Source organism: Acanthochromis polyacanthus, chromosome 14 (genome assembly GCF_021347895.1).
Source record: "Acanthochromis polyacanthus isolate Apoly-LR-REF ecotype Palm Island chromosome 14, KAUST_Apoly_ChrSc, whole genome shotgun sequence".
Taxonomy (NCBI): domain Eukaryota; kingdom Metazoa; phylum Chordata; class Actinopteri; family Pomacentridae; genus Acanthochromis; species Acanthochromis polyacanthus.
Window position 1 is genome coordinate 34,678,650 of NC_067126.1, and position 26,035 is coordinate 34,704,684.

The 26,035-nt window shown below is 42.6% G+C and overlaps 1 protein-coding gene across 1 annotated transcript; it reads right to left on the reverse strand.

Moving 5' to 3' along the window:
- Positions 1-571: 571 nt before the first annotated feature.
- Positions 572-15,131, reverse strand: irs2b (insulin receptor substrate 2b). Its single transcript, XM_022199305.2, has 2 exons — positions 11,404-15,131; positions 572-3,021 (listed from the first exon to the last, which is right to left on the reverse strand). The coding sequence occupies exons 1-2, from the start codon at positions 14,771-14,773 to the stop codon at positions 3,017-3,019; spliced, it is 3,375 nt and encodes a 1,124-aa protein (XP_022054997.2). The 5' UTR covers positions 14,774-15,131; the 3' UTR covers positions 572-3,016.
- Between the last annotated feature and the right edge of the window lie 10,904 nt (positions 15,132-26,035).

Below are 26,035 nucleotides of genomic sequence, written 5' to 3' on the forward strand. Positions count from 1 at the left end.
CACATACTTCAACATGTCATCAAACATGGAAAGAGTGCCATCCAGACACATAACAGTTGCCATAGCAGACAATTAGACCTATAGCTCAGCATTAATTGTCTTTTTAATTAGCAAATATGTGAGAATGAATAAGCAGTGAGCATATGGCTAGGGGTGAAAAATCATTATCTTATCACTGTGTTATTTATTCCCTCCCAGTTCCTGGGGCTGTTTCAACATGCTGGTCTAATTGCTATTGCTGGGGGTGGGGACTAGGAGGAAAGCACAAAAAAACAATAACAATGCTAATGCTGGAGGCAATGTTAGGGTAGGCCTACACCCAGTTTTTTTTTTTTTTTGATGGACTCTTTCTCAACAGGGAGCAAGGCTTTACAAACACTAAGAAGAACAAACATCATGAAAGATACGCAAGATAAACCCACCCCTTGCTTCTCCTTACGAGGCCTCCTTAATGAAAAAGGCAGGAAAGTGAATTTAGACATCTGCTCTGGCGAGTGTCTATTCATACAAGACATTAAAAGCTGTGATGTGATGGAGAGAAGGGAAGGAAGAGAGTGGAGACCAAGGCCAGTAGCTTTCTTAAATATCATTATTTATTGCATGTGTCTATAAAGAATCAATACAATCTAAAGCAATGAACTAAGTTTAAATTATCATTTCTTAGTAGCATTACAATGTGCATGATATGACGTATTTACAATGAAAAGACACAGCAGGGTAAGCCATTGCCCATATCATAACCTTTAGATGCTGAATATAAACTTGAAACATTATTCAAATGCAAAAAACACTGCTAAAAACACCAAAGAGGCTCAATTAGCAAAAAAAAAAAAAAAAAACAAGCAGAAAAAAGTTTCCATTTCAAAATAGAAGAGAGAGAGAGAGAAAAAATGTACAAACAGCAAAAATTTGATTTCAGTTTTAACAAACATTATTAACAGTATTTATACATTTGGTACGTCTTTGTAAACTAATTTTCAAAAGTGTAAATATTGCATATATGCCATTTGTGTTGTACCTAAGTATCAAGAATTAATTATGTCAAGTATTAATGATTTCTTTAAAATCTTTTTTTGAGAATTACAGCATTAGAAAATGTCCTCATAGTGGCATCCGTTTTACAAGACCATCCCATGACAGGTTAAAAAAAATCAGAGCCAAACCATACCGGTTAGCGTATAACTTAATTAGTGCTTTTGTTGTATCAGAAAAGTTCACTCAGACAAATAGTATGTACAGTACAAACAACATAAGTTATTTAACTTAACATCTCTCAAAGTTTTTCAGCATTTTGCTTAGATGTAATTCTCTGTAACACCGTACTATTTACAGTATATAGGCAAAGGTTAAGTACCTGTGAGTTCAGATAAATAAGAAGATACTTCCCCTGGTTTGTTTCTTTTTTTCGGTTTGTGTCTGTGTTGTAGTACCCATTCAGTACCTCTGCATGTTTCATTGTTGTTGTTGTTGTTGTTGGGTTGTGTGTTCCCAAGCTCGGAACACAGCTTGTACTACATTCAATGTGTCTTGTGTTACAATCTATAAAGTTTGTAAATGCAAGACCATGCAGTGGAGGCCGTGGATTCAAGATATCGAGCGACTGACGGATCAGCCGGTCAGACTGAGTCCTGCAGTCCTGAATGCACCACATGGCTCAGTGCCGCCAAGCATGGTGTGACAGAGCTCTGAGGCATCAGGTGAGAAAATGTAAGATACTGGGCTCTCCAGTTACTCTGTATAAATAACTTCAAACATTCATGTTTCTGTCCCTTGTCCTGACAGGTCATAACTTCCCGCAGGCTGTTTCGGTGTGCAGGAGATCATATGCTGAACAGTGGGTGAGTTGGTAAAGTGTATAAATGTGCTGAGACTTGGGCTCAGACAGGCCACAGATCTGACGGTCAGGTCCGGTTGAACCTGGCTCATGCTGCAGTGTTTGGATCTGTTGCATGCACGCAATGCAACTATCCCTCTAAGGTCCTCTAGGTTTGATTTTAGTGTGTTCTGAATCCTCCATCTCAGGCATATAAATAAATATATTACTCTGGATTTTTAATACATAATCTTGTCATAAATGTGGGGAGAGAAAGAACTTAATCTCAGAGAGGTGTCCTCTCATTCGGCTCCGATGAACATTCAGTCTCCAAGATGATCGGTTAAATCTTTGATATACTGCGGTTTTATAGGTCCAAACTAAAAAGGTCCATCAGATGGGGGCTGATGGCTAGAGTAAGGCTTTGGATCGGTGATTTTTAAGAAAAACATTCACCTCTGAAAATAAATATTTATATATATTTTTAGTGTGTGACTTGGTGCTGAGGTAGGGTTTTCTTTTTTTAAGCAAACGTTACCTTAGATTTTTAAATATGTTCATAAATGCCGTCTCATTTTGCAGTACAATCTGTATACAAATTCTCACACACATTTCATTTAATGCATACGTACACGATAGATAAATAAATAAATACATGTAATCTGTATGCATGAAAGGGTTTTTTTTGCGCGTATGTGTGTGTGCACGCATGCTCTCCAGGTTTGGTTCACAGGTTTTCAGGTTGAGAATATCTGGCTACTGTCGGCTGAAGCCATAAGGAAGCCAGCTGAAAGTGTATAATTAGTAATAATAACATTATAATATACTGCAGAAGGAATTGCAGACCTACGTACAGAGATCCATGGTTATCTATCTCTTGTTAGAGTTAATAGTCTGTTTAAGTTCTTGTTATTTTTTTAACTAGCACTACAGCAGCAATGGCGCCTGAATGTTTTAGGTGCCAAGAGAAAAGGAGGGAAGATTTGGGGAAGGGGTCAAGTGTCCTTGTTTCCATAGCGATGGCCGTCCCCGTGACCCCCAGATGCGGCGAAGAGGTGAAAGGACATCGACTGCAGCCCAAAGCCCAGCTGTCGCCGTGGTGACCCCGTCATCTGGCTGCAGTGAAATCCAACTTTCACAGGAAGAGGAGGGGGCGAGGAAGAGGAGGATGAAGGGAGGAGGGATGGGAAGACCCAACAGCCTTCATTCTGAAAGAAAAAACAAAAAGAAGAAAACGTGAGTTAGTTTGATGAAATGAATGAAAATGAACAGAGCAGAATCTTTTAATATTCAGAAATGTAAGCGTGGGCATATGCGGTTTGTCACGGAGGACGGAGAAACAGAGGGGAGGTGAAGGTCAAACGGATACCCCCACTCTGTTACCAAGTAAGGAATAAGTGCTCTTCAAAGGCCCTGCTTTTGTGTGTGTGTGTTTGTGTGTGCGTGTTCCTCAGCTGGTAGACACTGAAGTGGCAGGTGCTTTCATGACAGGGGAAAAACAGAGTGGCATTTAGCACCGTGCAGCTGAAACAGGGCAGTCTCCAACGACAACAGAAAGTGACAGCAACAACACGCGACTGCGCCGACGCACGCCGCAGCTACGCATTTCCAAATACCACCAACCACGGAGCCTTCTGAGTGTTTCCTTTCTCCCAGTGGAAAGCTGTGCTGACCCTTGCCCCTGTGTACATGTTTGTGAGGTTTCATTTGCATGCGGAGCTATCAAATGGGAGCGGAAGTCTTGGCTGGCTGACACACACACACACACACACACACACACACATGAACACACGAACACACAGCGGCTGCATTTCTTCCCTCATTCGCTGTCTCCTCTCCCTCTTCCCTCAGCCGCGAACAAGAGCTGTTTTCACAAAGCTGGATGTGATCGTCATTCTCTAAAACAAACCTTTCATTCAGAGCCCTCAGTGCCACCCCTCCTCTTCCTCCTCCTCCTCCTCCTCCTCCTCTTTTCCTCAACTATTCCCACCGTAAACACACACACACACACGTCTGTTCTCCGTCTTCCCCCCATACGCTGCAAATGAAAATCCGATGCTGCTGAGCTTTACAGACATTGTTGATGAGCAAAATATCAGAGGGAGGGAAATAAACACACACGCGCACTGAAGAGGATGAAGCATATCCACAGCTGCCAACTGATGTCTGAGTTGCAGAAAAATATGGAACCGCAGACTTGGTTTGAATAATAGAATAATTGATTTCACTCCTGAGGGCCACCTGGACTGGCTGAGCTGTGTCTCTTCATTGCCACGGGGGTGTCGGGAGGAAAAATAGAAACACTGGGGTGGGAAGTGGTGGAAAAACCACAGTAACAGAATCAACCTGACAGAGAGGAACGGGAATGCAGTGAGGTCATGGGACTGACAGACCATAACAATCCCAATGTGTGTGTGTGTGTGTGTGTGTGGGTGTGTGTTTGTGGAGGGGGGCCGGGCCAGTCGGCGGCCTGTAGAGGCAGGCACTTGGGTGAGAATGACTGAGATCTGCCGGGAAGAAGCGTTGAATCACTAACAGCTCAGATTAGCAACCAGGTGTAGCCGTGAACATAAACACACTGAAACATTATTATTTCTTTATGGCGCAAGCGGGCAGTGTAATGAGCTAACACACTCACACACTCGCTGCTGTTCAAACACGAAGGGGTGTGTGTGTGTGTGTGTGTGTGTGTGTGTGTGTGTGTGTGTGTGTGTGTGTGTGTGTGTGTGTGTGTGTGTGGGGGGGTGTGTGTGTGTGTGGGTGTGTGTGTGTGGGTGGGCAGGAAGATTTGAGGAGGGGGGGATGTTATTGAGAGAAGGGGACAGAGGTCCAGTGGGAGGAATGAACCTTCCTGCCTTCCACCCTCCCTCTTTTTCTTTTTTTTTGCAGTCCCTCCCATTGCCCCCCATGTCTGCGCCCCCTGTCCCGACACACACACTTTCCACACACACACACATGCAAAGGCTCTGTTCATTATTTATTTAGTTCTCACGGGCTAAATTTAGCCACTGCTCCATTCAGGGCTAGGACACACTCACAGGCATGTATTAGCAGCCTAAACTCCTCAGAGGCAGTGTAAACAAGTCAAGTGTGTAGTAGTTTTTACGTTGTCACAAGGCTACACAACCGGGGAAAACCTCTTCAACTGGAATTCTCAGCAAAAGTTAAATTTACACATCGCAACTTACAGATCATAGAGTCCACAAAGACACAAAACAAGGAACTGAACAATATAGTATTTTAGTTTATGATCAAAACAACACAAGTCAGACAAAAGTCAGACAAAAAAACGAGAACAAGACAAAATATTACAAAAATGAGACAGTAAATGACAAGTCAGACAAAAAAAAGACAAAATGTTACAAAAACAAGACACAAAATGAGACAAACAACACAAATCAAAACAAAAAACACACAAGAAAGTTACAAAGTGACAAAAAATGAACAAATGACAAAAACAAGACAATTACACAAATGACACAACAGAAACAAAACCACAAAAAAGTAGACAACACAAACAAGACAAAAAACACAAAACGATGCAAACAATACACAAAACAAGGAATAAAGCAAAACGCAGAGACAAAAATAAACAAAAAACATAAGCTAGACAAAGAGGAAGCACAAAACGATAAACGAAACAACAAACATGAGACAAACGACAAAAATCTGACAAAAAACAACAAAACGAGACACAAAACAACAAAAGAACAATGAGCAATCTAGTAGTTTACTTTCTGATGAATACAACCTGTTGAGGTGTCGAAAATATTTAAAATTTATGGTTTTACAAATGTACAATCTGCAGATAATGTCTTCTCTGAAAATTTTATGCTTTACAAAGTCGTCCTCTGGAGGGCCAGCTTTGGCCTGCGGGCCACATGTTCGGCACCTCTGCTGTAAATGGACCTTACAGACGGTCAGAGATCAGCAGGTTCAGATCTGCTCTGTTTACATTCCTGCCTCTCTGTGGCTCCTCCCTGGTCTACAGCAGCGCAAACAAACACCGACTGACTCCTCACCTCTGACCCCCCACACCCCTGTCTGACCAAACAAACAAAAAAAAAACAAAACAAAACAAACAACCGCCGCTGTAAAAACTCCCTCAGTCTGCTGACTCATTATTACATAAATCCAAATCCATCTAAGCCTTTTTTATTGCAACAGCTGAGTCTGGCTCTTAATTAATCTCATGATTGTTTCCTCAATTAATCATTCGGTTCATAAAGTGGTTAAAAAAAGGTTCCCAAACCTCACCTCAAAATGTGTCACAAGTCACAAACAAGAAACCACTGCTACGAGTGCAGCTTAATTATATAACTGACTGAACACCTCTATAAACAAGCATAAACGCAGCAGCGGAGTCAAGAAAGTTTATGATGAGCAGGTCTGAAAATGGTCTGATCATCCGGTAGCCACTAGGCTAGACTGAACATACTTGGTGTGTGTTGTGTGTGTGTTTAATTACTATGAGGAATGCACACTCATGCCGCACACAGAAGCTCTGGCTCTTCCTCCACCTTTCGAAAAACAAGCTACTGAACAATGTCTAATCCTGAAGTGAATGTAATCCTTCTTACCTCCAAGCTAAATTGAGGATACGGGAGGTTAACTTTGTTTTTATTTAGTGCTGGAACATCCCGCCCTACTTTGCTCAAAGAGTTATGTATCAGACAACCAGGAGCGCATATGCGTCTGGATGGGGAGGGCTGAACGAAACAGGTGAGGATGGAGTCAGAATGTGAAAAACTGTGTGTTATCAAAGAAGCAAATACTGTGTGTGTGCTTGTGTATATATATGTATATATATGTTACAGGCCAAATTAGAATCCAGGCAGATTTAGAATCTGTCTAGGCAGAATTAGAATTTTGATTTCCCCTAGGCGAAATCAAAATCCTACCATGGTTGTTGTACGGGTTTCAATCTTGATATATCAATAGCCTATATGTTAGAAAGAATAACCCTAACCCTCTAACAGGATTTTTGTATACAGTATATGAAAAAAACAACCCAGAAACTACTTTGACAACATCATTTTTTCCCTGTTTATTTTTGCCAACTGTTGAGGACAAAAGTTGACATTACTTCTAAAGTAATTATTTACCTTGTATCGAAAACCAAATTTCAAGGTACATAACTTTAGGGAAAACAAATAATTACATTAATCATATTCAAAACCCTTCAAATTTCAATCTAGCCTAGGCGAAATCCAAATTTTAATTCCCCCTAGGCGGATTTAAAATCTGCCTGGATTCTAATTTCGCCTTTAACATATATATATATATATATATATATGCGCCTGCATTCAAGGGGCTGGCACCCTTGCTGACAGAAAAAATGTTAAAAAAGCATAACATATTATAATATACAGAAACTGTCAAAACTGTAAAGATACCTAATACCTGTAAATACACTATGGTTTTGCTGATTTAAATATACCAAAAATAGTCTATTTTCATGGCTGCACATTGTAAAAGAATAATTATATATGCAATACTACTTACTATTTTTTAAAATACAGATTTTTGCAGGATCTACTTTTCTTAATCTCTTTTTTAAACAGACATCATATAAATTAATTCTTTTTACCATCTGTGGGTTTAGTAGATATCATCTATAATTGAACCAATGTGGAAAGGTTTGTAAAATACCAGTAAAAAAAAAAACATCTACCATTTTAGATTTCTTAATATGCATGAATTTTCTTTCAAAAAACAGCAAATATCTCTAAAATAATGCAACTTTTTGTGATTCACGTAAAATAAACATTGTTTTGCCGTTTTCTAGGGTTGAAATTGATGTTTTTTTAACTTTAATTTCACTAGTTATCTTTAATTTTCCAAAACAGGTAAAATCTATGAAATAGCAGTAAATTGCTTTAAAAATTGCAGTAAAATCTCCTGTCACGGAAAAAACATATTTTTTACAGTGTACTTCAAAAGCTAAAAAGACAATTATGCTACGTCTTCCATTAAGAAGGCCATAGTTTGACAGCCAGCTAGTGATTTTCAGATGCATAACTATCCCATTAGTTTGTAACATACTGTAGGGTGAGTTTCGCAATTAATGGATACTATCATGAATAACTGTCTGCTAAAAGTTACAAAAAAAATATTTTTTTTATCGATTATTATCGGTATTTTCCAGAGCCCAAAGTGAAGATTTCCAAAAGGAATGCTTTGGAAGTCCAAAATACAAAGATATTCAATTTAGCATGATAAATTAAAACATAACGAAAAGCAAATACACGATATTATTTTCTCCGGAGCAGTGATAGATGCGAGAGTCCTGTTTGCGGATCTAGTCTGATCTCATTAGCTAAATCCTAACGCATCATTAGACAAGACTTTACGGCCCCCGGTTGTGAAAAGTCAATCAGATAACAACAGGAAAAACAAACGGCTTGAATGCACCGATGTGGAGAAGGTGTGTGTGTGTGTGTGTGTGGAAAGGTGGTGGGAGGTGGAAGGGGGTGAATCACATGATTTCTGAAAAACAGAAACCAGCGCCTGGAGAGGAGAGGAGGAGAAATGGGGGGAGGAGGAGGATGCATAGGGGTAGAGAGAGAGATGGGGGGAGGTTTTTGGGTTTGGTGTATGGCTTCTTGAAACTGCTTGGCCACGCCCCCCACCTTCTCCATCGTTGTTGCGGTGGCAGATGGTGGCCAGTCATTAGCGTATTGTCACTCTCCTCTGAAGGGCCAGATAACCAGCGAGCACTGCTTGGCTGGGGCAGGTGCAAAAACCCATGACCCCCCGCCTCCCCGCCTCCCCACCAAAACCCTCCACCATCTGCTGATGTATGTGGACGCACATAAGGGAGAGGGAGAAGGAACGCCAAGTCGAAACGCGAAGAGGGGGGAAGTCTGGGCCCACAAATGGAAAGAGGGTGATGCCATTTTCTCCCCCTTCCGCAGCCATGCGAGACTGCTTTTAGTCAGAGGGAGAAACGGTAGATAAATGAGGATAGAAGTGGAAAGAGAAGATGACAGGAGGATGATAAAGAGGCAGTTAAGGTGTAAAGACAAGTAGCAGTGCAGATTCTCTAAAAGGAGAGACAGTAAGAGTGCAGCCAAAACAAAAGGGGGTAAAAACGCCCGACACGCCTCCCTTTTTCTTTACCACCAGTGAGGCGGAAATGTGTGGATTTCTGGCAATGCCCTCATGGCAATATCTCGCTCTCACACTCACACATAAAACAAGTTCAAAGGTCAAGAAACTGACACTGTGGACAGGGCCAGAGAGCGCACACTGGAAGCTAAACAACACACCCCGCTACACATCACGGCAGGACCAAAGATCCAAACACTGGAGTTATAGATTCAACCCCTCCCCACTGAGCCATGCGTAAACCTTCACATACAGAAGGTCAGACAAGCAGGCGGGGATGATACGCTTACATATTTACAGCATCTTCCTCAGATGTCAAATGAGGACAAATTTCGTCATCTTCCTGTTCCCGATTAATGCGCTGACAGGAACACAAACTCCAGTTCACTCAGCGATAACAAGAGAATGTGGTAAAGCCCGTCATCCTGTAGTAAACAGGCGTGCCCTCTTTTTTCAAATCACCCAGATGAGAGAGAGAGAAATGTTCTGTATTTTGATGACAGCATCACTGTACTTGCCACACTGGTACTCTAATAAGTCCAGAGATAAACAACTGGCCTCTCTCTGCGTTTCATTTCTTTCCTTCCTTATTCCATTCCTCCCTTCCCTCCCTCCCTTCAGCCAACAGCTCAATTGTCTATTTTGTTCTACATGGAAAAACAAAACAAGTCATCCATCCCTCACAATTGTTCTTTCCTCTCCCCCCTCCGCTCTCGTAATCTTGGACAAATGTCTCCACCGAGAACGAAAATTCAATATTTCCTGTAACAGAAAGTCCCAGGACACAGTGAACCAAAGTTTCTCAACAGGGTGTTTAAGTCATATGCGTGTTCAAGCAAAACATTTGTTAGTGCCTGTGTAAAAAAGGGGAAAAAAAAGCTTCACTGGTGTGTTTGTGAAGTTGCTCTCAGTTGGAAAAAAAAAGAAAAAGAAAGAAAGAATCCTCCCATCCCCCTCCTCCACCCCCCTCATAGTCCATCCCACCAGGTTAGAAAAACAAGTGAGCATTCACCTCTCCCAGCAACCTTTGCACACTGCCGCATTCCAGTCCTGAAACCCAGTACCTGACAATTGATAAACAACTGACTCACTTGTTTTTCTGGGGAACCCGATGACTTGCACCAAGCCCCACGCTGGCTGCGCTCGCAGCATGAGAGCCAGCTGAGACAGAGACAGCGAGACAACTCGGTTGTGAAACCACAAACACCAATTAGACTCTTGCGTTTCACCATCGGGAACATTGACTCCTGACTCACGATGATCCACAGACTATGTATTTTTCTTTTTCGAACAACAGCAGCTTCTGACATGCCCCTGCCAGGTCATCTATCCCTGTAAATAATCCCTGCCATTTAACAGACACATGAAAAGCCCTTGATGAGAACAAAACGAAGTGAAAGGTAATATTTTGATAGCAACTGCCCTTTCCCACTAGTCACAAGGATTTCACGACTTAATCATGCACACATCTCTGCTATCTAAATGCTTCGTTACACTGCGTTATAAATGTAACAACAACCAGAGTGTTTCTTCTGCCAGTTCTCGGAGCTTCCACAGAGGCATCATGTGTAGTGCTGTATGCGTCACTGAATCAGATTAGATGTTTTTTCTTTCTTTCTTTTCTTTTTTTAAAATACTGACGTGGTACAAAACTGCGTCACTGAGGGGAAACCAAAGCAGACCATTCACACAAACACACGACTGCAGCATCAAGCCAAAGGGGAGAAAATACAGCAGGTCCTGTTATCATTTTCAAAATAAAACTGTTTCAAAATAAGACAGTGAATCCTGAGCTGTTGAAGACACAAATGCAGCAAGCACCAGAGAATATGGACAGATTTGTGTTGCTTTTCACACTTCACCGCTTCTACTTGTGAGGAAAAAAAGTCAGTGCTATTGATCTGCTATTTCAAGCAGATTAAAGTCTTCCTGAGCATCACGCAGCCTTGAGATCTGCCCGTGTGTGATGGGTGTGACTAGTAGGTGACTAATCCTATCTAAACATCACAGGCTACACCCACCAGCAGTGTTCAGAACTCGTTTACTTCTCTCAGCATATGTAGCCCGTGTTAGCATGTAAGCACTCTTAATGTAAAAAGGGACGCAGCCTTTTAGTTCAGAGATTACATAACAATGTAGGTCATTTTTGATATCTGGCAGCTGGTCAGTCAAGATTATAAGGCCATAAAAGGGCTGACGAGAACAATAGTAAACAAGGTGTGTGTGTCAGTGAGTACAGTAAGTGGTAGGATCACAGGCTGAATGATCCATGTTTTCTAGAAAATAATTATTATTAACTTTGGAATAAAAATGAACTCAAAAGTGCTGCAAGCAAGCTAACAAGGGCCCTGTCTGTGCAGAGTATACTGTTGCCCTGAGGCAGATCTCTATCTTACTCTAGCTTTGACACCACTCCCTCCCTTCATGAATGAAAACCGACTAAATGAATGAGTGTGTACGGCGTGTTTGGAAATACTCACCTTTCACAGCAGCAGCAGTTGTCTCCTTGAATCCAAGGCTGGCATAGGGGCTGGTGTTGAACCCATTCAGCCCGCCCTTGCAGCCGCAGGCCGCCTTGAACCTCAGGAGGCCGTCACAGCCCCCTAACCGGCATCCCCCAAGGTTTCCCTCCATCAAGTTTAAGGCAATGTAGTTAAGTCCGTTTTGATAACCGGCTGACGTTTCCCTGCACATGGAGCTGCCGTAGTCCTCGCCGGGTCCCTCGGAGCTGCGAACAGGGCGAGAAACGTTCTCCACAGAGGCAGAGCTGTGCCGTTTGGTGTCGTGGGCAAAAGATGGGCACACGGGCGTGACGGTGGTGGTGGAGGAGAAAGTCTCTGAACTGTGGCGCCGACGCCCTTGTGGGTCGGCCCGGATGACTTTCGCCCCCCTGTGTGGATCCACGATTGTGACAGATAAGGAAGGACCCCCGAGGAGGAAAGAGTCCACTGGCACAGGGGGCACCACGTCAACTCTGCTGCTCTCAAGGCTGAGTCTCTGGACACAGGCAGTGGGGCTGGTAGGGAGGGGGGCAGCGTCAGTGTTGCACAGAGCAGGTATAGCAGCAGGAGGGCTGAAGGTCATCTCGGTGTAGTCATCTTTGACCGGAGCTGGCTGACACTCCAGGCTCCCCTGCTGCTGGAGAGGATATTCCTCTACCATCCCCCTCTCCTTTGCTTGTCCCTCTGTGCTTTTCTCCTCTTCTCCCCCCTCAACTCCCTGCGTATCCTGCTGGGTTTTCACCAGACTGGGACAAGTCAAAACTTCAGGTGTGTGTTTTTGGCACCCCGCTGGAGGGGAACCCCCGGCTTGGGATGAGACAAGGTGAACCGGGGAGCTGATGTCAACATTAGCATAGTCTGAGAGTGACAGGGAGCTCCGCTCTGCACACGTTAAACTCACAGAGGATGTAGAGCTCTCTGATACTGTGGCTGTCAGGGCGTTATGAGTGGCACTGCTGAAGTCGATGTTAATGTATTCTCCAGGGCTGCGTGGCTCTGAGGGAAGGGGGTGTTCGCTCATACATGGTAGTGTTCTGAGGGATTCCAGTGCCAGGCGCGTGGGCCGACACGCCCTACTGCGATGTACCAGGCCCCCATCTGTCCGAGCCACTCTGAGGGGAGATGGAGCAGAGGACGGAGTGCTCGGTGTTACTGGAGAGCTGCTGACCACAGAGTCTCCTGGAGAGATGGGGCAATAGTTGGACTCCTCATCTATCCGCTGTCTCTGTAAACTCATCACCACATATTGGTCTGTGTCAGTGGACCCACTGCGCTGCAACTGTCCTTTAAGTGATCGTGGCAGAGAGCTGTAAGAATAAGGCTGTCTGTGACTTTGCTGGAGGTGGTGGTGGTCTCCCGAAGGACTGAGGATGTAGTCTGGGGGCGTTACAGACACCAGCGTGTCAATGGGAGACATGTTCAGGTACTCTCCGTTGTTAGGTTTTCCATCAGTGCTCTCCACTGACATCTTGGTTCCGCACCACATGCGCATATATCCACTGTCTTCCAGAGAAACACTCCCAGGGGAGTCAGTGCGTGGGGCCAGCCCCACTGAGGAGAAGTGAGAACGAGGGTTGATGATCTGCTTTGGAGCAGAAACACACATGGGACTCATGGGCATGTAGGGGTCATCCTTAGACCCTGGCGTCTGAGGGGCCACACCGGGCATCATGGGCATGTAGCCACTGTCAGCCTGGAGATTGTTCGAGCTGATCTGAACATCCCGGTAATCCTCAAGACAGGTTCCTTTAGGTGAAGCAGTGTGACACCTCCGAGAGGACTGACTCCCACTGTGATAAGTGGCCCGCATGAGAGTGTACTCATCCAGGGAGGCTGAAGACACTTGGGGGGTGCCCCTCTGCTGCCGGGGTGTAGTGAGAGAGTATGTGCGCTTTCGATACACCTTGTCGAGCTCCGGTATCCGCCGGTAACCATTCTGACCCTGCCGCTCCATCACCATGTAGCCATCAAGCTCACTGCCATCCCTGGAGGGGGGGGTGTCAGCTCTGAGGGACTCTGGAGTATTGCTGCGGAGGGTGAGAGGTAACCTGAGGTCTCGTCCTTCCGCAGGACTGGAGCTGTACTCCTCACAGGATATAAAACCAGCATCACTGGGTGAGCCTGAGAAAGAGGCGCTGCAACTGGAGGGGCGAGGGGCGCTGCTGTCTTGGCAACAGGACACATTCCCTGGGCAGGTGGTGGCCACAGGCGGAGAGTGAGACAGGGGCATAGACATGGATTTGCTGTGCTGGAGGGTAGAAGATTCAAATGTCAGAGAAGGTCGTGCAGTAATGGTGTGAGATCTGCTCAGGAGGGTCCTGTGCACCCCGGGACTGAGGGGGCTCCCGGTCACTGACATGGGGCGTGTCATGGTGCCATCGCCCTCGCTGGCCGTGCGTATTCGGCAAGACGAGCATTTACTCACGGGAGAGGTCGCGGCCATGCTGTCCGTGCGTGACCGCCGGGGAAGCCCGGTCTGGCTCGGGGGGAGGTTGTTCAGGTGCCTCCGTGTGGGCACAGAGATGGGGTTGGTACCAGACGACTGGCTTTTGCTGCGCGGACGGAACTCCGACAGCTCCTTCATGGCTTTCATCGCCTCCAAGATGGTCTCGTGGATGTTCTGAGCCACCACGGAGTCGTCAGCCTGCATCCACAGCTCCCCGGGTCCCGTGGCTGCAGATCGACCCACCTCGATGAAGAAAAAGCTGTCAGAGTGGCCGCACCTCCGGATATTCATGAGCTGCAGGATGACCGAGGCTACCTCCGAGTTCAGCTTGACGAAGCTGATAGTCCGGCTGGAGAGGCAGAGTCTGTAGACGCCGGTCAGATTTCTGCTCTGTCCCAGGCCTTTGGATTTCAGAATGACTTGCCAGACCTCCTTGTAGGTGGCGGCCACCGGCGTTATGACACCGTAACTCGCCTCATCGAAGCCAACCAGCGAGGACGCAGAGTTGGACGCGGAGCCGTCATACACTTTCCCCTCTGCCATTAAATCCGTTAGCACCCGGTACCAGCTCTCCTGCTCCTGTTCGTTTTCCGCCGCCACCGCAAAATACTCGTCCTTGGTGTAGAGAGCAATGAGATATTTGTGTTTTGCGTCCGCTCTCTTGTTGATATTGAGGCAGCAGTCCAGAGGAATAACTCTCTTCGCGGCCGATTTGTTTTTCCATTTCTTCTCACTCTCGTAGTACTCCAGCCGGGCAGCCGGGAAACCTTCGCTCGGCTCTTTGAGAACGAAAAAGCGCTTGTGTCCGTGTTTCTGCTTCTTCAGGTATCCGCATTTCTTGACGTTGCTGTTCGTGTTACCGGCCAATAACGACTGATCACCGGTGTTTGGCGGACTCGCCATTCTCCTCTGCTGATCAGACACAATGCTTCTTCTTTTTCCTCGAGTTGCTTTAAAAGAAAACGACGCGCATTAATTTTAATCCTCCGTCTCCAGAGCCGGTTTTACGCGTCTTCTTACACAGCCGAGCAATAAATAACACATGTCTGCTGGCGTCCGGACTGAAGAGGGGCAAACATGTGACGATCTACACATCCAGCTCTGGTTTTTAAAAAAAGAGAGAGGGAGAGAAGGGGAAAGGAGAAGGAAAAAAATACACACACCAACGGTGGGCGGTGCGCACTCAGCTCATTGGGCTTATTGGTGGAAACGGGATGAATGCTGGAGTGAGATTGCCCCGTTCAAAGGAGAGAGAGAGAGAGAAGGAAAAAGCCCTCCTACTATCACTCTGCCCTCTTCCGACTCATTTGCGCGTAGTTCAGGGCTGGAGTTTTTAATATTTATTTATAGCATCTCTGCCTCTATGATCCATCATTTGGCTTCTGTGCAGATTTTTTAGCAGGATATAGTCACAAATAGCTCACCAAAAGAGATGTTCCTGACCTATAAAGGCTTCATTTGCGTCATTTAAGGCGTCGAGGTGGATTATAAAACATATGACCTGGATATAGTTATTTTAAGAAAGAAATCGAACATAATAAGGGAGTTTGTCCAACCTAATGTTATTGTTTTATTATCACAGTTTATTCTCATCCCAAACCCTTGGGTGTATTTTAAAGTGACTGTAGAGGGAGTCAGCCCTCCTCTCCAACTGGTAAACAAGCATCACCTCGTCAAGTCTGCAGCTCTGGCACATGAATTTAATATTCCCTCTGCGCCGTCCGGCCAGAATACATTTACTAGTTTAAAGAAAAAAAACTCTAAGCCACTCTTCCTTCCTCGAGTGTTCAGTGAAAGCGTCAAAGCGTTTCCGTGGTAAACAACTAGTACAGGAGATGTGGAAGGGCAGATATAGTGCAGTGTGCTTTATTGCGTAACGCTGTCGCCTGCTGCTTTATTCATGTTTGCCTCCAGCTCCCAGGATAGCTGAGCTGCTCAGTCATAGTCCGTTTCCGACTGCTTTATCTCTATATTTGTCCTCCCATTCAGAAACAGAGCGTGGCTGCGTGGAAGATACAACTCAGAGTGAGAACACAGACTGCGTCCAAAACGTTTAAGGTGGCAGAGGGTGAAAGCTTACTCTAGACTTATATAAAAAAAGAAGACCTCACCCTGTAACAGATAGATAGCACCCATATATGGTCATATAAAACAGTGATCATGATGACGCAAAAAAATTCTCCTGATCTCAATGCGTCAGTGGCTACTGTCGTGCGTAATGATGAAATGCGGGAGGCAAGCTTGGTGTGATGGGTGATGAAAGTGCGTGTTGCAGAGAAGCCAGTGGTCTGCCTTTGGCTTCCTGGGGGAATGACATTCATCTCCTCTTGCCCAGCACAAGGATGATGCAGCTTCGCTGACGAAAACAGACTTTGCAGTGACAGCCACACCAGTAAACACGAGCAGCCACAGACATTAAACTTAGCCCTGAAATCTAATTAAGTGGGGATTAATCTACCTTCCCACTGCCACTCAAACTTCATAATCGGTCAATAACAAGTCGCTGCAGTGACGCTTTTGAATATCCGCACGTCCCATGATGATGAGGAAAGCCCCCCCTCCACCTCATGTCCACATTTCCTTCAGGTCCCACAGTGCTGGCTCAGCACCCAGCCACCCTGTTCTCAGCGGCAAGGTCAATTACCCTGCCCTGTGCAGGTCAATTATGCCACCAGGAGCAACGATTTGACTCCTGCTACTGTGGACAAGACTCAAAGCAAACAGATTGTGTGATATTTTTTTTTGCACTTAAATTAGCTTTAATTTACAGATTTGTTTCACAGACAGTGATAGTGATCATTCTGTGTTGTTCTCTTCTATATTTGAGCTACCATGTTTACCCCAGCCTTATCTATAGTGCTATAAGATAAGACAAGATAACCCCCTACTAGTCCCACAGTGGGGAAATTTGCATTGCTACAGCAGCAAAGATAGTGCAAACATGTAAGGAATGTAGTATAAAGGTACAAATATCAATCAAAATATACCCTACTAATATTGTAACAATAATTACTGCACATCAGTGGTATTGCACAGATTTTTTGATGTTATTTAATAGCTTTATTATTGCATTATGAAGGTATATTGTATGATTTTTGTGCTTATATTCACTTTAATTTACAGATTTGTTCCACAGACAGTGATAGTGATCATTCTGTGCGTGCGGATATTCAAACCATGTTTATCCCAGCCTATCTGTAGTGCTATAAGATAAGATAACCCCTTATTAGTACCACAGTGGGAAGTTTGCAGTGCTTCAGCAGCAAAGATAGTGCAAACATTTAAGGAATGTAGTATAAAGGTAAAAATATAAACCAAAATATACACTACTACTTTTATGACAATAGTTTTTGCATGTCGGTGGTATTGCAAAGATCTTTTGTATTATGTAATAGTATTATTATTAGCATTGTGAAGGCATATTGCCCTTAAATTATCTTTCATTTAAACATTTAGTTCACAGACAGTGATGATTTTGTGATCTGTGCAGCTGTTTGCTATATATGAGCTACCATGTTTACCCCAGCCTTATCTAAAGTGCTGTGCAGGCATATTGACGTAAAAAGATGCAGCAGGGTCGAGAACCTAAACATCCTAGACTGGTTTATCTCCCTGTAGGATAAGAAGAGTTCCCTGTCTGTTGATATCCCCACATGACAGACACCCTTTCACACTCTGACAACATTTCAGATTGTCTCTATTGTGAATGTGCTACATTCACAGCATATACTCCCATTACCTTTGCTTAAAGCCTAGATAAATTAGGATTAAACTGTCCCTGTCAGAAGTATTTCAAGTGTATGACGGCTCGCCTTGTGTAATACCATGACCTGGCACCGACGAGATAAACAGAAATCGAGTGGGGGTGGTGTGAAGCGAAGGCAGGGGCAGAGAGAGTGACTCTTTCTTTTTGCATAACCCGTGAAGCATAAGAAATGCAAATTAGCCGTCTATAAAATACCAGTAAGGTGTTTACTGGTTGTGCTACTCGCAAAACCCAATCTGGTTGTGTCTGTGATACGTCCTTGCCCTTTCCTTAGGTAACTACATGAATATTTATCACCCTCCAATTTACACAGCATGGCGCATTAATTTACAAGTTAATTAAACGGCCGGCCCAGCCTGATTTACAAGGCTTTAAATGGGCCCTCTCATCGTCCCCGGCAATGAAAACATTAGGCCTTTATAGGTTTATTTAAGAATAGGGTCTATGACTTTAACGGCGCATCCTCTCAGAACAGATTGGCCTTTTTTCACTCACTGCATTTATTCCCCTTTCCACTGATTTATACTAGAATCTTAAAGCAAACAATCACGAAGGGTTAAATAAACAGTAGTAAAATGCAATCTCATACAAAGAGTATAAGTATAATAGATCATCTGAGTTCAGTCAGGAGCCTGTAGCTTTGAAGCCCTAATCTCATTTAGGCTCCTTAGACTGGCCTTCGAACACAAGCAGCCTCGCTTGGCCCATTTGATGAGTCCCAAGCACATAATGTCTCAGTCACCCACTGCACTGTCACTGTGTGCGACGATTAGTTTCATAAGCTTTCATAAAGTAGATTAGAATAGCCAAACTGATGAGATAAGATTAAGGACAAGCAGTAGGGGGGAGGAGGGGGTAAAGATTAGGCTCCGTCCACTCGCTGCCACAGGGGGCCCCATCAAATGAACAGTACAAACATGCAGCGCTGGCGTCCAAACATCACACACAGACAACACTCACCCGCTTCCCTAGCTCATCTCATTAGTCAAAAGCAAAACAGATTATGGGCGAAGCCTGGGGTGTCTGATTTATATTGTTGTGGCGGCGCTGTTTTGATGTTTTTGATGTGAATATAATCCTGCTGTTATTTATTGTGTGTAGAAAGAGATCATTTCTTTGAATTTTTAGGTTGTTGTGTCAGTGACTTAACTATTTTAACTTTTGCTCAAGTGGTGAATAAGTGATGTTCTGTTGGGGCATCACAGGCCCTTTATTTGCCATCTTTAAAAGCACACTCAACACTGACAGTTCATGACTTATTTATGCAGAGTTTTTGAATTGAAAAGAGGTGGTGACTGGTTGAGAACGTCTGCTGTACAGAAAATGTTTGAGACAGTGATTAATAGACTCACAGACTGCAAATCGTGGATAAATATAATGGACTTCAAAATCTATTTTCATACCGCACTACTCCTTACAGATCCTCAGTAAATCTATTTGACTTTCTGTTATTCTATTTTATGACAAAGTAGAAATAAATAATATGAATGTTAATATTGGATATATTGATTGAATTTGAGCAAACAGACTGAACACATATTTGTTCATACATAACCATTTTAATGTATAAAACATGAATTATTCGCTTAACTGATTATGTGACAATGCTTTCTGGTTATTTCCATATTTTGACCTTAATTAAATGTGCAAGCTGATGTTGTAACAAGGGAAAGGGTCAATACTTATACATGAAATGTTTTAATGAGGTCAAAGGAAAATAAAACATTGATGCATTTTTTTCTATTTGCATTTTTGTGAATTCAACAATGTGGTTGTAAGAGACCCCAAACATGAGTAACTAAAGCCACAAACACAAGGTATGAAACTGCACTTTGTGGAAAACTTGCTTACTAACCTACTCGTTTACTAAGCATGGATTTAACATTTAAACATCATTCCTTTCTTATCCTGTCATTTCTTAACCCAACGCTGTAACCAGGTAATCATAATGGAAGTTGTTTTCTGTGCTCTTGAGCACACACAGTATAGATCGCCCCGTTCAGTCTCACGTTGTCACCAGTAATTTACTCGATTCTCTAATCAATGCGGCGACGTGAAATTGAAATTTCTCTTCTGGTTAATTTTTGTTCTGATTGATCACAGGCAGGCTGACCTGGAGGAAAGACAGCATGTGCTGATTGAGATCTTTGTGTTATTGGACATCATGGCACGCGCTCGTATTGAGCCGGAGCACAAGTGATTACAGTTTTGATTACTTCGGTTAACCAGTTCATTGGATTTGTTCTATTTTTTAGGTGGTCAACGAGACGGACAAGGGGTAAGCATGGATGTGTCGAACAGTACAAGAAACTCAGTTATCGACTGATGTATTGTAATCAATGGGCCGCTATCATTGTATGGTAATGGTTGTGCATTTTTAATGACGAACTGAACTGCTGCGATGTGAAAAATTCCCCTTAAACTATGACCCCTTCCCTTATCTCCTCATAATGTTATCACCTCCTTTTAAGAGTTTGTTGTGCACATGCTCAGAATGACTCGGGCTTTCTCATTTCACAGGTCACTGAGACAGATATTTATTCAATATGCTCATTAGAAAGGACAGGAGACAGCAGCCAGCAGCAGCTTGCTCATGTGACTGGAAGAGAAACCAGTGATAATATGTTTATGTAGGCTGAAGACATACGCAGACAACACATTTATTCATGAACACCTCTCCCCCCGCCCCAACACATTATTCTCGTGGCCACACAGAGAGACACAGCAACAGCCTGCCATCTAAAATCTGAGCCCTGTGTAGCTGTGATTAAACAGATATGAATGCATATGAAATTCAGGCTCCGTAATGCCATCATCAGTCATTTGCTGATGACGTGGTTTGACATAAAAGACAATGATACATCATTGTCTTTTCTGCCTCGGTCAAAACAGAAGAAACCAATGACTGCAACAGAAGGAGTGCATTTAATATAAAGATCAAGTGTTTCCCTAGATAATTTTATTGTCAACAACTGTTTAAAATTTGAACATTTGTTGCTTAACTGTGAGAGACCTGAGGCCGATTTATTATTGCCCCCCCCCCCCCCCCCCCCCCCCCATAATGTAATGACAAATCCGTGTGCAGATGTTGTTTCACACATAGAATAGTGAAGGAAGATTAAAGAACAGTAGGTGTACATTATTTTAAAAAGAACAGTACTGTATTTAAAAAGGAACTGTGTAGGAGTGTGTGGGAAGTTACCCACTCCTGCTTGTTTGCTCGTGTGCATGCATGTGTGTGTCAGTGTGTAGCGTGCATTGATTGTTGCTGCGACTTAGCCTCAACTAACCCGCTGATCTAATATTCGGGCCTTTCTCACACACATTCTGTATTGTGCCATCTTTTCTTGTCTGCCACTGACGCAAACAGATTCACACACATTCATACTATGGTAGGAAATATTAACACAAGAGTAAAAATAAAATCAAACACAATTCAATTAATATACGATTAATATGGTGAGCCCCATTCAGGTCACAGTTTCAAAGCAAACTTGAATACAAAAGCAGAAGTTAAAAAAAGGTGTGGTTTTAACAGCAGCAAACAAAAATCATAATGCATACAAATAAATTCCTCTATATTGAGATTTATATCTAGGATATCCTGGGAAATGCTACAAATGTACACTGAAATGTGTCTTGGTGATTAGGTCACAAGAGGACACATCTGAATACAACTGATTACAGCAGCATGTTTAAGGTTGTGCCTAAAAACAGCATGAGGTGGCCCTTTGTCTGGTCACCATGGGTGCCCCCGTGTCAAATCTGAGATGGGTTTTGGGGTTTTTCCATTTGGTCTGGGTCAATCCGTTTTAGCTGCAATGCACCAAGTCAAATCACGGTGACAAGCGTTTCCACAACAGCCTCACATGGGGGCTCGCCAAGCCCTTCTACTCTGGTCCTGCATGGCTGCAACCCATCATGGTCTCCTCCCTTTAGATGTGGCGTCAGCAGCTAAACTCGTGCAGCTCACTGTGTGTTTCTGTTTGAATCTGTGTGGTTTGGAGCTTGCATTCTTGTTTGTGCATTTCATATTTCGCTGCATACTGACGATTTACAGCCGACTGAAGCTGCGTTTAGTTACTGCTGATGCAAAACAAACCTATCCTACCATTGCAGCTTCACGTTACCAGCTTTCTCCTGCTTGTGTCTTCATTAGAGGCGCTATTCTTCAATACAAATTGACCATATCAACCCCACCTGCGCATCTTCTGCAATATTTAGTTTGGAATAGTGTGAACAAAAACACAACAAGCTGAAAAGGGCTGCAGGCGACAGGCTCCTGCTGCGGTTTGGGACGAGTACACCTCCAGCATGTCATCACCATAAACATCTTTACCTTGTTGTGGTGCAGTGGAAAAATACTCAGACCATGGCAGTTCTTCTTGAGTGCTTGTGGCTACCCTCACTACTGTGGAAAAACACTGTTTGGTTGTGGTTGTGCAACTGGCAGCATTCCAGACGATTCATGAACAACAATGTTCAGCTGTGTTATTTTTAATTTAATATGAAGGACATGTCATATTTATAAAACATACACAGTGCTTATAAAAACTTTGTTTTAGGCCTTATTTTATGCTGGGGACATAGTGACTGAAAATACAGATAAATCCTGTTTAATGTCACCAATAGGTTTCCTGAACAGCAATACTGAAACTCAGTGTGGTGACTTCAGCTGCCACCGTCTTGACAATGACCCCTACTAACCCCCCGCTAATCCAAAAGCCGTCCTGGGTAAGACGTTAAACTGCAACCAGACAGAATGAATAGGTTGTGTGCACACGATGATGATGAATCCAAAAACATGCAAGAAACTGTTGCAGGAGTTTAGTTGATTGGGGCCACACAAACATCTATGAGCTTTAGAATGTCCTGTAATGGTATCTGTCCTGACATTCAAGGAGGAAACAATGTTAATAATGCAGAATTATTCCTTAATATAATTTAAACAGGCGAGTTATATATTTTAAAAAATTACCCAGCTTACAATTGTGTGTTTAATGTGGAGATTAGCTTCAGAGACAAACATAGATTTTTCTACCAAGCCTAATCATTTTTCTTTCTGCTGTAACACTGAGCATTTTTAAATGGAGGTCTTTGAAGACTGATTTGTTTTTGAAGGCAGCCTCGAGTGGTCATTTAATAAACTGTAGTTAGCATTGGTTTAATTTCTAAGCGGCAGAGGATGCTGCCGGGCTCGTATTAGGAAAAGATAAATTATGGCCTGGTTGATTATTGTAGCCATACCTGGCATTTTTCCAATTATCGCTACTTTTATTGATTGATTATTGATCAATTAAACGCGCTACTTCAGATCTTATGCAGCCTCCTTTGTCTGTCGTCACTCTGTAGTCTTAGAAATGTTTTTTAAGCAGAGACTGCAAAAACGTAACAAGAAATTGCCACAAACTAGGAAATTAGCTCCTCTCACAGCGGCTTAGGTTAAAGGTGAGTGGCTAAGTTAGAAGGCAGACACAAATTTCCCTGAAACAGAGTCTGGAAAACATTAATAATGCTGAACGAACTGGACCTTAGTGAGCAATAAATGTGAATTTTGATGGGTGAAAGATTAAGAAAAAAGAGACACTGGAGACAAACCGATCAATCTCAATAACAGTCACTGTTATTAGCGAAGAAGCCTAGCTATCAATGTCAAGTTCTCTGCTATCATATGTTCTTAAAACATTGCATGTACTGTATATCGGGTCCAAAAATCGGCTATTGGCCTTTCTTGATTTACAGTAATCTGCATTAGTATTGGCACTAGTTAAACAAAATGAAAAGAAAGACCAATCTCTAATTCCTATCCATAGCTGCCTGCCCTAATAGCTGATGTGCTTGAAAGAGTGCAACAAAAATAGAAATTAAATACAATTTAACTCTCTCACTGCCTTCAACAGTGTCCTTCTGTGACATAACACGATACATACATTAAGGACCAGTCAGTCAAATATACACATGCAGTGTACTTCAGCGTGCTTAAAGCTGTTTGCTGACAAACGTCCATATACAGTTAATATTGGTGTTGTTTATAATACCTAAAGGCGAAATAACAATGCCATTCTTCTCCGGCTAAATGGCTCAAAGCAAACATGGGTTTTTATTTCTCTTAGCAGCAGCAATCCCAGTTTCTCACCAATAAACTCAAATGAGAGCGGGAGAGCAAAATTCAATTACTGGTGGTCACTGGAGACACATTTGATTTGCGTTCCTATTCTAGACGTGAACGTTAATCCACCTTGACTGGCTGTGGAAACAATCGTAACATGTACACAGGGAGAGAAGACAAGATTTAAAGGATGCACAGAGGAAACTCAGGGCTCACTGCTGAAAGGAACTCATTAGAGAGTAAACTTCATGGCTTCCCGCTACTTCTCAGCCATATGCCAGTTACCATAAATCACGCAGTAACAGACAGACAGACACAAAGACACAATAAAACGAGGAACACCGCGAGGTGATTACATTGTTGCACGTGGATTACAGCTTCTTTGTGTGGCAGCCACAAGTTAAGTACAGACTGAATGACAGTGTGTTTGTGTTTGCCAGCGCCACAGGATGCTTTAGAAACACAAATAGCACATTTCTGACCCTGTAAGAGTGAACAGTCTGCTGGGGAAAAAAAGACACAATGGTAGTCTGGTGAGATAAACTCAACACTGTTTAAGGATGAGCTCGGATGTTGGGCTCACATGATGCGAAAGGTCAGGAGTTCCACCTCAAAACCAGATGTTACAGAGTGACTGGTGAAGGTTTAAGGCTCCACTGCAGTCCATCAGAAGTGTTAGCTGAATACCCTTGGATTCCTCATTTCGCTACAACTTCCTGACATGAGATTACACTGCAAAAACTCACAATCTTACCAAGTCTATTTGTCTTATTTTTAGTCAAAATGTCTCATCCCGCTTGATTTAAGGTAATTTCTCTTAACAAGTGACATTTCAGCAAGATACAGGGACTTTCTTTAAGACAATGCATCTGAAATATCTTGTTAAGTCAAACAATCTTGAAATTATCTAGTTTTGACCCTCGCGTCGTCCTGTGGGTCAAATTGGCCCATTTTAAAGTTTTAAAATGTGCAAAAAAATATATATTTTCACAGTGAAAACTTCCACATTTTCAACATTTTTGAGAAATTTTTGAACATTTTTTGGTGGAAAAAAAAAAGAAATGCTAAAAAAAATATTTCTTTAAGAACATTCAGGAAAAAAATCAACCAAAATCCAGCGAAAATATTAGAACTTTTGCTGATATATATGGAATCACTAGATATTTTTAGGATTTTTTTGGAAGATTTTTATTCATTTTTTTGAATATATTCACAATTTTTAGATTTTTTATTTATATTTATTGCCAAATTTGAGGATTTTTTAAAAATAAACTTTTGAGGGAAACTTTTAAGGAATTTTCTTCTTGATGATTTTGCAAATTTTTATAAATTTGGGGAATTTTTTGCTGAATATTTAGATTTTTTTTCAGACAAGACAACAATATTTTTTGTGCCGTAAATGAGGACAACAGGAGGGTTAAGACACCTAAGCTTGACAATCCTGGTAAAATGTAGCTTAAAATAAGTTTTCCCAGCTAATTTAAGATCTCAATATTCTAAATATCAGATCTTATTTCAAGAAATCTAACCAAGCCACTTTTCACTTGTTCTATTGGCAGATTTATTTTACTTATTTCAAGGTAAAAATTCCTTAAAATAAGTTTTTTTTTCTTGTTTTGAGAGGGGCATTTTTTCCAGTGTAGGAGGTGTTTGTGTCACATATTCATATTCATTCATATTCATAATAATGTGAATATAGTATTCATAACACTAAGAGAGATATGTATTATTCTGTCGTTTTTCCCATATTTAAATGATGCTGCACCTCCTTCAAGTCCATGACAGCTGGCTTTTCACCTCACCCTTAATTGTGGTTTCTTTTCTGGTACATCCCAGACCTTAGCACTGTGTCAACCTATTTTATAAAAATAATAGTAATAATGTATTTTATTTGTAGTGCACTTTTCATTTAGGCAGAATCTCAAAGTGCAACATTGAATATATAAATAGGATAGAAACAAAACAATCATGTAATAAAAGCAAAACGATCAGGCAAAATAACAATAAAAAAACAGAAACTTCAGGGGCACATTTAATTACAAGCTTTGATAAAATGGTTTTTAGGCCTTTTTGGAAAAAAACAAAACAAAAAACATCCACTGTCCATGGAGCTCTCAGGTGGTCAGGGAGGGAGTTCCGTATGTGAGGGGCAGCTGAGTGGAAGGCTCCGTCTCCCTTGATCCAGAGTTTGGTTCTGGAGGAGGTGACAATTATTGTTGCGGAGGTTTATTTTGGGTGATTGGTGACAGATGAGTTCTTTGAGGTATTCCGAGGCGTTGCCATGAATGCA